A 16218-nucleotide genomic window follows, 5' to 3' on the forward strand; every position below is an offset into this window, starting at 1 on the left:
CTTTGAGGAATTTTGCTGGTTAGTGTCCTGAAGTGTTGCCCTGGTGAGAAATAGATGAAAATGCAGTGGTGTAGTAGCCAGGGAAGAATAGTAGAGGAGGATACCAGAGCTCGCAAAATACTTAAGAATGCAGCTGACACTAACATTGAAAATAGTACGTTAATAGGTGACGTTGAAGTAGGAGATGAAGAGTTAACCTGCATATATGTAAATGTATTTGGTAAATAAGGTTGAGAAGTTACAGATGCAGATTGCCATGTGCAATGATGATAATATATCAGTGATGGAGATCGGGCTCAAAGAAGGGCAAGACTGGGTGTTAAATATTCATGAATGGAAGTTGTTAAGGAAATAAGGAAGTATAGGAGGAGGGGTAGCAATATTCATTAAGGAGGACATTGCAGTGCGTGAGACGGAAGATATCTCAGTGGGTTCAAGGATAGAGACAATTTGGCTAGAGTTATAGAATATAAAGGATACAATTGCATTACTTGGTGACTCGAAAGACCATAAACTGAACAGAGGATACAGAGGAATAAACCTGCAAGGAAATTACAATAATATGCCAACAGTAGTTTTAATGGGAGACTTCAATTATCCGAATATAGACTGGAATACTGGTTGTGTAAGGACACTGAGGGGCAAGTGTTCCAAGATTGTGTTTGGGAAAATTTCCTCCAGCTGTATGTGTCTGGTTCAACTTTCAAACTAGTGTCAAGTCAATGTCTTTATCATACAATTACAAGCTTCTACTAGTTGTACACTGAAGGTTTGTCAGTCTGTGAGGTAGCGTGCAAGCATAGAGATCCAGTTTGCTTCAATGCCTGAAGAACACATGGGGTGTGAACACAACATTTAACCTAATTAACTTTTTGCTTGTTTCAATGACATTTACAAACTATAATAGCAAAGCAACAGAAAAAAACTTCCTCACCAGTTCATGTTTTGATGCTTTTTCCTAATTAGAAAAACAAAAGTCATTGGTAGAGATCTTTAAGAACCAGACATTGGCTGGAAAAATTGCAACATGATCTGTCGAGATGCCTCATCTCTTTGAAAACACTTGACATTATGAAATCAACTAAAACAACTTGTAAAACTGTAGAAGATTTATGAAAGAGAAAGCTTAGAATTTTGAGAGCTGAAAACAGTCACTGTTTTTCCCACCAACATCATTTTCCAATCAATCCTGCTTAGCTCTGATCTTGCCAGATTTTAGACTGCTCTCCACCAATTGATTTTTCTTACTCTGTATTGGTGCATGTCACTCTCCAACAACATCTTGAATCTTATCACTGTCTCCTAAATATTCGCCCACTACATTTGATCCACTTGGTCCAACTCATTTCCAAAAACTAGGTCTCTATGTCATTTCCCAGTTCTTGACATGTAAGTATGAGGCAAGATCAGGACCAAGCTGTTTTCCCTCTTTAACCTTGCCATGCCATTTAGTCATGATTTGGAGATGTTGGTGTTGGACTGTGGTGTACAAAGTTAAAAATCACACAACACCAGGTTATAGTCCAACAGGTTTAATTGGAAGCATGCTAGTTTTCAATTAAACTTGTTGGACTATAACCTGGTGTTATGTCATTTAGTGACACTGTAGCTGATCTTGACATTACCACTTCTTAAAGATATCTCTGTTACTTCCAGCAGAATTTATATGTCTTCATTTAAAAGGATGATAAGAGGATATATTCAATAATTTTTAGTCTAATTGTGCCCATTTGCATTCAATGTACATCATTGTTCCAAGCTTGCATGTAGGATATGACCACAGGTCTGACAGTAAAGTACATGTCACTCAATTTGATATGTTGGATTCACCTTCAGAAGCAGACCAAGCATAGCATCTCCAATGGGGTGCCATAAAATTATTTAAAAGTAAGTAAAATCCTCCTGCTGCCTCACAGTGCCAGGGACCTGGGTTCGATTCCAGCCTCTGGCGATTGTATTGTGGAGTTTGTACATGCTCCCTGTGTCTGCGTGGGTTTGCTCTGGGTGCTTTGGTTTCTTGTCACAGTCTAAAGATGTGCAGTTTAGGTGGATTGGCCATGCTAAATTGATCATAGTGATCAGGGATGTGTAGGTTAGGTGGGTTAACCACGGGCGATACAGGGAGAGGGAATGGGGGTGTGTCTGGGTTGGTTATTCTTTGGAGGGTTGATGAGAACGTGATGGGCCAAATGGCCTGATTCCACACTGTAGGGCTTCTATGATCACGAAACAGCATGCTGTGCTGCTTGCTCAGGCACTCACATCCACACAAAGGGTTTCCTTTTCTTCAAATCAATGACCCCTTAGTCACTTAACCTTCAGCATTGTAAAAGACTGCTTATGGCCGACTAAAGAAAAATCATCTTCAGCATAGTAACAGTTCCTGCAGGGTTACCTGGTCAAATTTGACATTGACCTTTAGAAAGAAATGTTGAGACTGCTGACCAAAAATACTACCAAAAGGTAGATTTTAAAGAGCGCTTTAACCAAAGAGAAGTGGAGAGGTTTAAGAAGGGAATTTGACAGCCTGGGGCCTAAAAGATAGAGACACAGTCTCCAGTGGAAGGAAATCAAGGATATACAAATTACTGGAATTGCAGGAATGCTGAGTTTTTCGAGGATTGTAGACCTGCAGGAGGTTGTACAGATGGTGGTGGGAGGCAGCATTTGTGAAAGAATTTAAATACGGTGAAAACGTGTCAGTAGACTAAGAGCCGATGTAGGTCAGCAAGGAAGATACAGCATTGTGGACTGCCTTCATCTAACACACCTCCCACCCATTCTTGCATTTGACTATGGGAATGTCTTGTGGAGAAATCAGGGATAGACAAGTATTTTAGCAATGTCTCTTTTTCACTGTGTGTAAATATGTATAAAGTGGATTTTCAAACTAACTTCCTGAATCATTGGAAGGCTAAAGGCCAGTTTCACATAATTCAGGAGGAGCAGATTTACCAGATTAATAAACAAATATGCTTAACAGGTGACTTTCACAACCAGAAACAGATGCAGTTAAAAGACAAATCTCTGAAGGTGAAAAATGTAGGACACTGTGTTCTTGCAGGTTATGATTGCAGCTGCTTATTTAGATTTTGAAGAGAATTATTACAGACTTTCCCATGGGTACTTTTCAAAAAAATATGATTTCTGCATTTGTTGTTTTGCTCTTGGCAAATGATAATTCTAGCATTGTTTGTTTTTGAATCAGCCTTCCTGAAGTTATCTGAAAACTAATACACAGCTGCCAAGAAAAACTGAAAATGTCAAACTACAACCTACTGCAATAATTCACACTGTTTTGTTAAAATTCATTAAATTGCACCTGCACTTCATGTAAAATGTCTTGAATTGCATTCATGAATTCTAAAAAGGATAACTCTTGCTCGAAGACAGTTCCTGTCATTTGTGCAGTGTCAGCAACTGGCCCTTTGACATTTATTGCATTGTTTTCCTTTTCTGCAGAGAAAAACAGCCCCCCGATAGCAATTGTGGGTCCTGACAAAGAATTAATAAGCCCGGTAGAAAGTACTACTTTGGATGGACAAGGGAGCACTGATGATCAGGGTATTATCTCATATCACTGGGAGAAGATCAGGTAATTAACTACAGGAACAAACGTTTTGTTTTTTGATGCTTTCAGCATGGTGGCAGAATGTTTTTTTTTAGAAACCGCATTGATGTAAATACCGAAATGTAGGCCATTGGGCAGCACCAAATTCTCTTTTACTCATAGATTGTTATTGTAGAGCGCTGAAAACACACATTCTGCTCCAGATATTCATCTTTTAAAAACTGTTTAACCAAGGCTTTTAAATTCATTATGACATAAAAAGAGATGTTAATCTCATCTGAAAACTAATACAGAGCCCAATAAAGCTACTCCAGAATAATGAAGCCATGCTGGCTTCGATAGTGCAGATCAGTCAGTTCCCATTTCCCTCTTCGATCTCTGTTGCCTTTCGAGTTTATTTCTCTCAAGTGCTGATCTTATCTGCTTCAAAAATTGTTCTGTTTCCATTACCCTCTTCATTTGTGGATTTTTCTTGTTCTGTAACAGTTGAGATCGAAGCACACGTGTTCTGTCAATTGGAATAACTGTCAGTTAGTTGAAAATTCAGACAAATGTAAAACGCTCTTAAGTTGAATTATAATGACTTGCAGTATTGAAGTAAGCCACTCAGCCTACTGGACTTGTGCTGATTCTTTGAAAGAACTCTGCAATTAGTCCCTGCTCTTTCACTGTCACTTTTAGTTATACACCCAATTTCATTCCGTCAGTTTCTGTTGAATCTATAATGGTCAGTGTTTCAAGCAATGAATTCCAGATCAACATAACTGGCTACATTGGGAGAAAAATCATCTTCCCATTGTTCCATGCTAAATCTTTGTTTTCTGTTTATCTTAAATCTTTGCTTTCTGTTTCCTGGCCTTTCTGCCAGCAGGAAGTGTTTCATTTGTTTAATCAAAACCCTTCATAATTTTGAACATGTTAAGTCTGCCCTTAGTTTCTCCTACTATAAGGAGAACAATTGCAGATTCTTTAGTCTCTACGTAAATGTGAAGTTCCTCATCCATGTTACAATCCTGGTCAATCTCCTCTGCATTAAAACTACAAGGCTCCAGATCACTTTAAAAAAAGTGAAACTTAATGTTTATAACTGAATTTAAACTAAAAGTTGTGCTTTGTTATTATGAGCATTGATAATATTTGACAAATCAGATTCTTGATGAAATATGTCTTGATAGAATGTATTGTATGTTAAAATTTTAAATCTAGCATACATTTGTGGCCTTTCCAATAACAGCAATTAACCAGAGCAGAGTTGGCAATTTCCTTTCCTATTTGATACCCAGCAGTCTCAGTTATGACTGGTAGGACACTGGTCTCATAGGTGAAAGTGAGGATTGCAGATGCTGGAGATTAGAGTCAAGATTAGAGTGGTGCTGGAAAAGTGCAGCAGGTCAGCCAGCATCCCAGGAACAGGAAAATCGATGTTTCGGGCAGGAGCCCTTAATCAGGAAATCCGATGAAGGGCTCCTGCTGTGCATTTCCAACACCACTCTAATCTTGACACTGGTCTCTTGGCCCCACTTTGGAGCTTGGAACACAACATCTAGGCTGGCAACCCCAGTGCAGTAATGAATGCATACTACTCTGTTGTTGACAGTGCTATCATTTGGATGTAATGTTAAACCAACCTTGCCTATACTCTTGGGCAGAGGTAATCACTCGTATACCGCTATTTTTCAGAAAAGCTGTGCAGTCTCCTAACCCATATTTATCCATTCTTTCAGTGAAAAACAAATTGCCTTATCATAATCATATTACTGTTTCTATGAACAAATTAGCTGCTGTATTTCCTTCATTACTGTTGTAACTCAAGGTATACCATTGGCTGTAGTATACTTTGGGATGGCTTGGTTCTGTGAAATGCACTATGTAAATGCAAGTTCTTTATTTCAGTGGCCCTGATGTGAAAGTTGAGGATAATGACAACGCTGTGGCCACAGTGATAGGGCTTCACGTTGGGACATACCAATTCAGGTTGACTGTCACTGACCAGCAAGGTCTAAGCAGCTCAAAAACAGTGGCAGTCACTATCAAAGAAGGTCAGTTAAGTGTAACTCATATTTCAGCTATAATTGAATGTCCATACATTACATGTTTCCAGTGTTTGAATCGTGTATGGAATTTTTGTTTAATTCTTTGTCTCATGATGCTGTGGGTATTTTCTCGTACCTTTCAGCTTACTGTTTCACACACCAGGGTAAAAAAAAGCACCATTAAACTATCAGCTGAGAAGGCCAGGCAGAGTTTTCTAGTAATTATGACATACTAATGCTAATCCTACAGTTTCCTGCCATGGTGTAAGTAATAGGAGCAGTAGAAGGCCATTCCACTCTCTGACCCTGCTGTACCACCTGATAAGATTATGGCTGGTGTGATCTAAGCCTCAACTCCACTTTTCTGCCTGTTCCCCATAAAGCTGACTTTGTGATTTTTCATGAATTTATTTGCTTCAGTCTTGAATATATTCAATGAGTTATTCTACACTCCTCTCTCGGGTGGAAGATTTCAAAGATTTATGACCCTCTGAAAGAAGAAATACATCCTCATCTCCATCTTAAATGGCTGCCCCTATACTCTGAAACAATGCCTCCTGGTCCTAGATTTCCTTATGACGGGTTAACATCCTATTAGGATCAACTTTTCAAGCCTCCTCATAATCTTTCATTAACAATGGCTCTCATTTTTCTAAACTGCAATGAATTTACATTCCGATAGGGGTGACTCTGATGTAAGTTTACTAATTCTCTGGTCAAAATCACACGACATTGGGCTATAATCCAACAGGTTTATTTGAAACTGCCACTGCTCCTTCCTTAGGCATCTAGTGAGAGAGAATACATCAGACACAGAATTTATAGTGTAAGGTCAAAGAGTCATACAATTTATGCAAATATATTGAACAAACCTAGATGGCTGTTAAGTCCCTAATCAGTTGGATTGTAGGTGCAGGTTTTGATTGATTAATATGTAAATCCCTGCCTCAAGATAACTGCAGGTTTCACCAGAATAAAGGTGATACCTTAGGTCAGACAATGTATTTTAGGGGTGAGGCCACATTTCAAGTCTGTTTGTGTCTCATCCTGGAGGCAGACTGGTTTTATTTCCAAAGTAGAAATTTTTAAAATGCCACACTGACTGACTGTGCGCTGTTTGAACAAAATAGAATGTACCTGCAAATTCAAATTTATAAATATGATTTCACTCTATAAGGTGTTTGTGTGTGTGAGAGAGAGGGAGACAGTGTGTGCGTGTGTGTGAAAGGGAGAGAGTGTATGTATGTGTATGCATGTGATCTTGAAAGAGAGAAAGTGTGTGTGTGTGTTTGAGAGGGACTGTGTGAGAGTGTGAGGGAGGATATGCCTGTGGGAGAGTGTGAGTACGTTATTTGTGTGTGCATGCATGCATGCTTGGGAGAGAGTGTGTGTATGTGAGAGAGGGTCTGTGTGAGTGTGTGTGTGTTTATGCGAGAGTGTGTGTGTAAGAGTGTATAGTGTGGTGGAGTCACCTGTAGTGTGACATGAACACAATAATCTGGTTGAGGCCATCCTCATGGGTACCAAACATGGCTATCAGCCTCTCCTTGGCGACTCTGCCATGTTGCATGTCCTGAGGACATGGAGGACATTTACCCGAAGATTCGAGGCTGAATGTCCCTGACCACTGAATGGGAGGGAACATCCCTGTCTGGCAATTGTTGCGCAATGTCCATTCATCCGTTGCCGTAGCATCTGCTTGTTTCGCCAATGAACCATGCCTCTGGACATCCTTGCCTGCAGCGTATGAGTTAGACAACATTGGCCGAGTCACGTCAGTACCTGGCGCACACGTGGTGGGCGGGTCCTCATGTGTAATGGTAGTATCCATGTCTATGCTTTGACACGCCTTGCAGTGGTTGCCATGACAGGGTTGTATAGTGTTGTGGTTGACGTTTACCTGAAAGCTGGGCAGTTTGCTGTGAACAATGGTCTGTTTAAGGTTTGGTGGTTTTTTGAAGGCAAGAAGTGGAGGTGTAAGGAAGATCTTGGAGATGCTCATCGTCATCAATTATGTGTTGTAGACTGCGAAGAACATGGCGTAGTTTCTCCGCTCCCGGGAAGTATGGACAACGAAGGGTATCCTCTCAGTTGTATCCCGTGTTCGACTCCAGAGGAGGTCATGATGGTTTCTCACTGTGACATGTCAAAACTAGTGATTGATAAATTGGGCATCATATCCTGTTCTTATGACGGCATCCTTCAGCATCTTCAGGTGTTCTTTGCATTCCCCCTCATCCGAGCAGATCCTGTGTATGCATAGGGCTTGTCTATAGGGGATGGCTTTTTTAACATGTTCAGAATGGAAGCTTGAGAAATGCAGCATCATGGGGGTATCTGTGAGCTTGTGGGTAGAGTGAGGTACTGAGGTGTCTGTCTCTGATGGACACGTGTGTGTCCAAGAATGCGACTGATTCGAAAGAGTAGTCCATGGTAAGTCTGATGGTGGGATGAAACCTGCTGATACCATTGTGTAGTTTCAATGATTCCTTGGTATAGGTCCAGAAGAAGAAAATGTCGTCAGTGTGTTTGGTGTACAGCATTGGTCGGAGGTCTTGCTCAACATTGTGCATGAAAATGTTGGCATATTGGATGCAAATGTGGTCCCCATTGCTGTTCCGTGTGTCTAGATAAACAACTGGTTGTCGAAGGTGAAGGATGTGGTCGAGGGTGAAGTGGATGAGTTGTAGGCTAGCGTACGGCGATTAACAGTTGTTGGTATTGAGAACTGAGGCTGTTTTGGACCCCTCGGAGAGCCATTGCCCTTGGCTGGACTCGTATCCTTAAACTGTCACCTTCGACAGCCAGTTCTTTATCCAGACACACGGAACAGCCCTGGGGATCACATTTGCACCCCAATATGCCAACATTATCATGCACAAATTTGAACAAGACTTCTATGCTGCACAGGACCTCCAAATAAGGCTTTACAGCAGATACATTGACAACATTTTCTTTCTCTGGACCCATGATGAGGAGTCACTGAAAGAATTAGATCGTGATATCAACAAGTTTCATCCTACCATCAGACTTACCATGGACTACTCTTTAGAATCAGTCTCATTCTTGGAAACACGCATTTCCAACAAGGACAGAGACCTCAGTCTCACTTTACCGTAAGCTCACAGATACCCCCAAAATGCTGCACTTCTCTGTCTTCCACCCTAAACATATTAAAACAGCTATCCCCTACAGACAAGCCCTATGCACACACAGGATCTGTTCAGATGAGGAAAGCGAAGAACACCTGAAGGTGCTGAAGGACATCCTCATAAGAACAGAACATGATGCTCAACTCATCAATTGCCAGTTCCAACGTGCCATTGCATAAAACTGTCTCGATCTCCTCAGGAGATAGACACTGGATATGACCGATACATTAGATTAGATTCCCTACAGTGTGGAAACAGGCTCTTCGGCCCAGCAAGTCCACACCGACCCTCCGAAGAGTAACCCACCCGGTCCCATTCCCCTACTCGCTACTAATGCGCCTATCACTATGGGCAATTTAGCATGGCCAATTTACCTGACCTGCACATCTTTGGACTATGGGAGGAAACCCACGCAGACACTGGGAGAATGTGCAAACTCCACACAGTCACCTGAGGCTGGATTCGAACCCAAGTCCCTGGCGCTGCGAGGCAGCAGTGCTAACCACTGAGCCACCGTGCCTCCCCAATAGGATAGGATACCCTTCAGCATCCAGTACTTCCAAGGAGCGGAGAAACTACGCCATGTTCTTCGCAGCCTGCAACACCTTATTGATGACGATGAGCATCTCTCCAAGATCTTCCCTATGCCTCCACCTCTCACCTTCAAACAACCACCAAACCTTAAACAGACCATTGTTTGTAGCAAACTGCCCAGCCTTAAGGACAGCATCAACCATAACACCACACAAACTCTGTCATGGTAACCACCGCATGGATACTACCATTACATGTAGGGACATCACCCACTTTGGCAGAGTCACATGACTATCTGCCATGCACAATGTTGTCTATCTCATATGCTGCAGGCAAGGATGCCCACAGGCATGGTCGATTGGTGAGGCCAAACAGACGCTATGACAATGGATGAATGGACATTACACAACATCGCCAGACAAGGATGTTCCCAGTGGGGGAGCCCTTCAGTGGTTAAGGACATTCAGCCTTGGATCTTCGGGTAAACGCCCTCTAAGGTGCACTTTGGGAAATGCAACAACACAGGTCGCTGAGCAGGAGGTGATGGCCATGTTTGGTACCATGAGGGTGGATGCAACTTGGATCTTGGGTTCATGTCACACTACGAGTGACCCCACCACACTACATTCTTTCTTTCTCTCTCTCTCTCACTCACTCACTCACATACACACACACACACACACACACACACACACACACATACACACAGACATATACATGTACTTTCTCTCAGCAACACACACAGACTCTCTCTCACACTCACACTCTCATGTGCACATACTTCCTCAAACTCATGCGCACTCTCTCTCACACACACTTACATGCATGCTCTCACACATATACTCCCTCACACTCTCACACGCTCCCTCTTCAGCATACACATACGCTCTCTCTTTCAAGTGCACACACACGGTCTCTCTCCGACTCCTTCACTCACATGCACACATATAAATCTTTGGAGTGAAATTGCATTTGTAAATTTGAATTTGCAAGTACATTCTATTTTGTTCAAAAAGCACACAATCTCTAGACAGTCATTCAGTGTGGCATTTTATAAATTTCTACTTTGGAAAAAAAACAGTCTGGTTCCAGAATGAGATACAGATTTGAAACATGGCCTCACACTTAAAATGTATTGTTTGACCTAAAGGGTCACCTTTATTCTGATAAAACCTGCAGTTATCTTGAGGCAGGGATTTACATATTAATCAATCAAAACTGCACCTCCATTAAAGACTTATTAGCCATCTAAGTTTGTTCAATACATTCGCGTAAGTTGTATGACCCATTGATCTTTCTCTGTAAATTCTGTGTCCAATGTATTCTCTCTCACTAGCTGCCTGAGGAAGGAGCGTTGGCTCTGACAGCTTGCGGTTTCAAATAAACCTGTTGAACTATAACCTGGTGTCATGTGATGTTTGACTTTGTCCACCTCTGTCCAACACCGGCACCTCCATATCATAATTCTCTGGGGTCAGCCATTCAGATCGCATACTGCTACTGGTGAAATTTCAATTTAATTTCTTAAAACTGGAATTGACAGTCTTGTTCAAGATTACTATAAAAAAAGTCTTCAATTGTTATAGAAACTCACCTGTTCACAAATGTTCTTCAGGGAGGGAAATCTGCCACCCTTACTTGTCGTGGCCGACGTGATTCCAGACTCACAGCAATTCTTAACTCCCTCTGAAGTCATCAGTTCAAATGCATTTAGGGATGCGCAACAAATGCTGGATTTGTGAGTGATGTCTGTGTCCCATGAAAGAAGAGAAGAACCTGCTCAATTGGTCCTCGTATGACAACCCTTGGAATAAACCTATTGACGCCTCTCAGATCTTCCTCAAATCCAAATATATCCCTCCTGACATAAGAGGGAGGAAATTGAGTCCAGCACTCACATGAACATTGTGTACATTTATAGCAACACTACAAAGTCACTTGGCACACTGTTAAGTACAATGAGAGAAAATCTAAACTCAAAGGCCAGGTGGAATTTATTTTATTTTATTCATTCATGGGATGGGGACCTCACTGGTTGGGCCAGCATTTACTGCCCATCCCTAATTGCCCAGAGGGCAGTTAAGAGTCACTCACATTGGTGTTGATCTGGAGTCTCATCTAGGCCAGACCAGGTAAGGATGTCAACCAGTAAGAGTAGGAGAGATTTGTGGTCAACCATTCCTTCCTTAAAGGACATTAGTGAACCTGGTGGGTTTTTCCAACAATGGACAATGGATTCATGGTCAACATTAGACTCTTAATTCCAGATTTTGTTTTGAGTTCAAATTCCACCATCTGCCATGGTAGGATTCAAACATTGGTCCCCAGAATATTACCTGAATTAACAGTCCAGCAATAATACCAATAGACAGGACGGCACGGTGGCTCACCAGGGTCCCAGGTTCAATTCCAGCCTCGGGTGACTGACTGTGTGGAGTTTGCATATTCTCCCCGTGTCTGCGTGGGTTTCCTCCAGGTGCTCTGGTTTCCTCCCACAGTCCAAAGATGGACGGGTCAGGTGAATTGGCCATGCTAAATTTCCCATAGTGCTAGGTGCATTAGTCAGAGGGAAGTGAGTCTGGGTGGGTTACTCTTTTTGGAGGGTCAGTGTGGACTGGTTGGGCCGAAGGGCCTGTTTCCACAATCTAATCTAATCACCATCGCCTCCCCTATATGAATCATGTTAAATGAGAATAACAAATATTTTAAATGATGCCTTCAAGTCATTGTTAAAGACTGCTTAAGCTTTATTCGCTGATCAGCTCCAATCTTTTCCACTTTTTGTGTTTTATAAAGTTAGAAGAACTTCCATATATTGTATATTTTGTACTATGTGCTTTATATAAAGGTAAACAAAATCACAGATATATCACATTCTCTACATTATACACTGTATGCAAGAGTAAAACCCCTCTCAGCTGTTCCTTATTCCCTTTATTGTATCTATTACCCATGGATACATTTTGAAGCTGTGAGATCCCTAAGTGAGATTTTCACTTGTGGTACTCTCACTGTGTGGTAGTAATTTCCACTTTATACTTCTGTCAAACACCATGTCCAACATAATTGACATCTGTGCTCAACAGAAAACTCGAGTCTGTTTTACAGGTGAACTTGGCTGTTGTTTCACTTTCTGTGTTGCCTGCTGAAAATTATTTACTTGGTATTGGAAGGAAATTAATTTCAGATGCCCATCTTATTGGACTCTCTGGCACCTGAATGAGGAAAGTTCAACAAAAATGTCTAGAAATCTTTTTATACTACCAATTTCATTCTCATAAACATAATTTTAAACCTAGAAATTTATAACTGTTCACTAAAATGGTCGATCAATGATACGTGAAGACTGATTTTTGTATATATTTTTAAGAAACCAATAATCGTCCTGTAGCTAATGCTGGAGGTAACCATTTTCTGGCTTTCCCCAATAACTCCATCACCCTTGATGGTTCCAACTCCACTGATGACCAAGACATTGTATCTTATCTTTGGACGCGGGATGGGCAGAGTCCTGCTGCAGGTGTGAGTATCTAATTTACACTTCTTCAATAATTGTGAACAGTTGCACAACTTTAATTTTTTACCTTTTGGACAGCTCTCTGTTGCAAATGACAAGGGTGCATTTCTGTGTTAAACGTTTTGAATCAAACATGACAGATTTGATTTGGACAGCTAAAGTCCTGTTTTTTTTTCAAAGTGAAATCATCATTCTGTATGAGTGGTGGTGATAGGCTGGAATTCATGCTGTACGACTCTGACTCTATTACAGATAAAAAAGAAACTGCAGATGTTGGAATCCAAAATAGATAGGCAGGGGACTGGAAGAACACAGCAAGCTAGTCCTGAAGAACAGTTATACGCCGACTTCTGCATCTCCTGATGCTGCATGCCTTGCTGTGTTCTTCCAGTCCCCTGCCTGTCTGGACTCTATTACAACATTTAAAAGGCATCTGGATGGGTGTATGAATAGAAAAGGTTTAGAGAGATATGAGCCAATTGCAGACAAGTAGGACTAGATTAATTCTGGAATCTGGATGGGATGGATGTGTTGGACCAAAGAGTCTGTTTCTGTGCTGTATACATCTCTAATTCACTCAGGGCAACAGGTTAATGTGGCAATGAGCAACTTTATATGTGTGCCATAGTCTGGAGCTATACTTAATGATGGTAGTCGCTTAAAGTTGCTTCCACCACATGGCTGGCCAGGAATCTCTCCCACTCTTACTGGCTGCCATTGGTATGTGTGAAAGGATTTGCAGGTTGAAAATTGTCATGGACCAGACCAAATCCCCCTCGAAATATATTAAGAAGATAGTCTAGACCCTAACTTGCTCTTATTTTAAAGGCAAGTGTAAGGTGTTGAGTTCCAGATGCAATTCATTTGGTCAAACTACTCGACTTCAAGCACAGTTAAAAATCATACAACACCAGGTTTATTTGGAAATTTTAGCTTTCAGAGTGTTGCTCCTTTATCACTAGCTACCCAACGAAGGAGCAGCGCTCTGCAAGCTAGTACTTTCAGATAAACTTGTTGGACTATAACCCGGTATTGTGTGATTTTTAACTTTGTCCATCCCAGTCCAACACTGGCACCTCCACATGATGACTTTAAGCAAAACACATTATCTTTTACACTAAAATTAAAATACAGAGAGAATAAAAAGAAAAGAATTGGCTTAATTGTAACTCTTTGAAAATGCTTAACTGAATAATGCATATATTAACTACTAATTAACTGTTCCCATAATCACACCCTTGGCAGAGGTAAAATATTCAGTAAAATAGCTTGTTTCATGTAATTCTAGCAGCAGGAAGAGAACACCAGCTTTTAGCTGGAACAGAGAGAGGTTTCACATCCAGCTTCAATACCCAGCAACAGTTGAAAGCTAAAACTAAAAATCTTTGTTCTTTGGGAGCTTGACCCCACCCATTCAGGCTGCTTCTATTGTTCCAACTTTAAAGAAAAACAAGTCCTCACAAGCTGTTTACTTGATTGGCATTGAACAAACTGCATGCCAGCTATGTCTCGACCTTTCTTCATAAAAGCAAAGTACAAAATACACATCTTAAAGACAATAGTATCATCACATAATCAATCTATTTGTGCTTTGAACACATCTTCCTTGGTCATCATGTCCTGGGGTGAGACTTGAACCTGGAGCTTCTGATCCCAAGGTGGTGATGCCACCCATTAAGCCATAAGATGCCTAGGCATTCCCAAATTGATAGAATTAAATATTTTTCAGTGTATTGGTTACAAATTAGTTTACCAAATTTACATACAGAAGCCAACTGCCACAACACTGCAATGTCTTGTTTTGTAAGTTCACTAGTGTCCTGGCACCTAGGGTGGAAAGGGTATCATTCAAGCATCACGGGGTTTTTTTGCCCAAAACACTTTTCAAGAGCACTTACTGCCATATCAAACATAGATTTCTTTCTGGGCGCTGCTTGAAGTTTCTCTGACTTGAGATAATGGACATCGATCACTAGTCATTGTTACCTGTAAAAGTCCCATACCCTTTGTTACCAAGTAGATCTTGAAACCTGAAATCCACCTAATCCCATGGTATGGGTAGATCTCCTCGTGAAGAAAGGAAAGGAGCCAGAGTTGGTAAATTTAAATGGTTCTCCGACTTTTCTTGTTATTGTGTTGTGCCTTGGAGATGTGCAGAGATGACACACACCAAGGCTCTATGTATGAACAAGAGTTTTATTCAATACTTTGAAATGTCTGTGTTCGCAGCTGCTAGTTTACTTTCAGTTTCTTTTTCTTTGTCACTATATGCTCGGGCTTGACTAACTGCAGACAGCACAGAGAACAGCCAACAGACGAACACAACAAAATCACCTACAAGGAGCATTATCAGTTAAAATCCGACAGCTTGCCACATGATTGTCAAACGTTTTTTTAAGGAGGCCTGTTAAAGGAGGAAAGATTGGTAGAAATGTTTATGAAGGGAATTTCCAGAGACTAGGTGTCTGAAGCTATGGCCTCTGATGGTGGGGCAAAGGTACTGTGGGTTATGCAAGAGTTGGAAGAATGCAGAGTTCCTGGACAGTTAAAGGACTGGGGGCAGGTGGGTGGTTTACAAAGATTAATGAAGTGCTGTATTTTCTGCTTTTGATGGAAATGTTCGGTTGAATTGTTCTTATTCCATATTTTAACATCAAAGAGACGTTAGGAATTAAACCGTGTAAATAGGCCATTTGATTCCACTTCCTGTGTCAATGTTTAACCTCTGTGTTGCAATTATATTTACTTGCTGTATTTCCATATCTTTCCCGTTCCTTCATTCACCTATCTAAGTCAATCTTCATTCACAGCATATCTGTCCTAAATCATGAAAACTATAGTCATGTTAAAGAAATTTCCTTTACTATATATTCTAAATCTTTTCTAACAATTTGACACACTAAATTAATTTGCATGCCTATGAGGATATATATATTTTGTTATCAGCAATTTAAGATTAGTAAATCATGAACCCACAGATAAAATATACTTTGCTTCCACTGCAAAAGTTGTGTTGATTTATTGTAAATCATTCCATATAATCCAATCTTCACCATCATTTGTTCTGCATCTCTGAATGTTGTGTTTCTTTTGAACTACAAATAGCCATCCAATGAATTTGTGGTTGACGTGATAATCCCCAACTCCACTTTCCTGCTTTTTCACATAATCCCTAATTTGCTTACAGATTAAAAATCTGTCAGTGACAGCCTTGAATATAATTAATGTCTAGTGTTAGCACCCATTTTCAGGAAAAAAGTCAAAGTTGCCCTATCCTGAGACTGTAGTGCTATGTTCTAGATTTCCTAGCCCAGGGGGAATAAGCTTCTTGTTTATTCTGGCAAACCCTTGAAGAGTTTTGTGTTTCACTTAATTTTTCTAACCCCAATTTTCTCAGCCTTGTGTCATAGC

The 16218-nt window shown here is 40.8% G+C and overlaps 1 protein-coding gene and 1 long non-coding RNA gene across 6 annotated transcripts in view; one reads left to right on the forward strand and one right to left on the reverse strand.

Annotated features, from left to right (window-relative positions):
* LOC140465092 (uncharacterized) overlaps positions 1-16218 on the reverse strand; it is a 959861-nt gene that overhangs the window by 682500 nt on the left and 261143 nt on the right. The gene's annotated exons all lie outside the window — the stretch shown is intronic.
* The window catches only part of LOC140465091 (dyslexia-associated protein KIAA0319-like), a 111729-nt gene that overhangs the window by 76062 nt on the left and 19449 nt on the right, over positions 1-16218 (forward strand). For 4 of the 5 annotated variants that reach the window (XM_072560964.1, XM_072560963.1, XM_072560959.1 and 1 more), the window contains exons 12-14: positions 3463-3595; positions 5465-5610; positions 12661-12812. In XM_072560964.1, the coding sequence (XP_072417065.1) occupies positions 3463-3595; positions 5465-5610; positions 12661-12812 (431 nt within the window). The remainder of the gene's footprint in view (positions 1-3462; positions 3596-5464; positions 5611-12660; positions 12813-16218) is intronic. The other variant, XM_072560965.1, reaches the window with a different exon arrangement.

The sequence above is a fragment of the Chiloscyllium punctatum genome, chromosome 41 (assembly GCF_047496795.1).
Source record: "Chiloscyllium punctatum isolate Juve2018m chromosome 41, sChiPun1.3, whole genome shotgun sequence".
In the NCBI taxonomy this organism is placed as follows: Eukaryota; Metazoa; Chordata; class Chondrichthyes; order Orectolobiformes; family Hemiscylliidae; genus Chiloscyllium; species Chiloscyllium punctatum.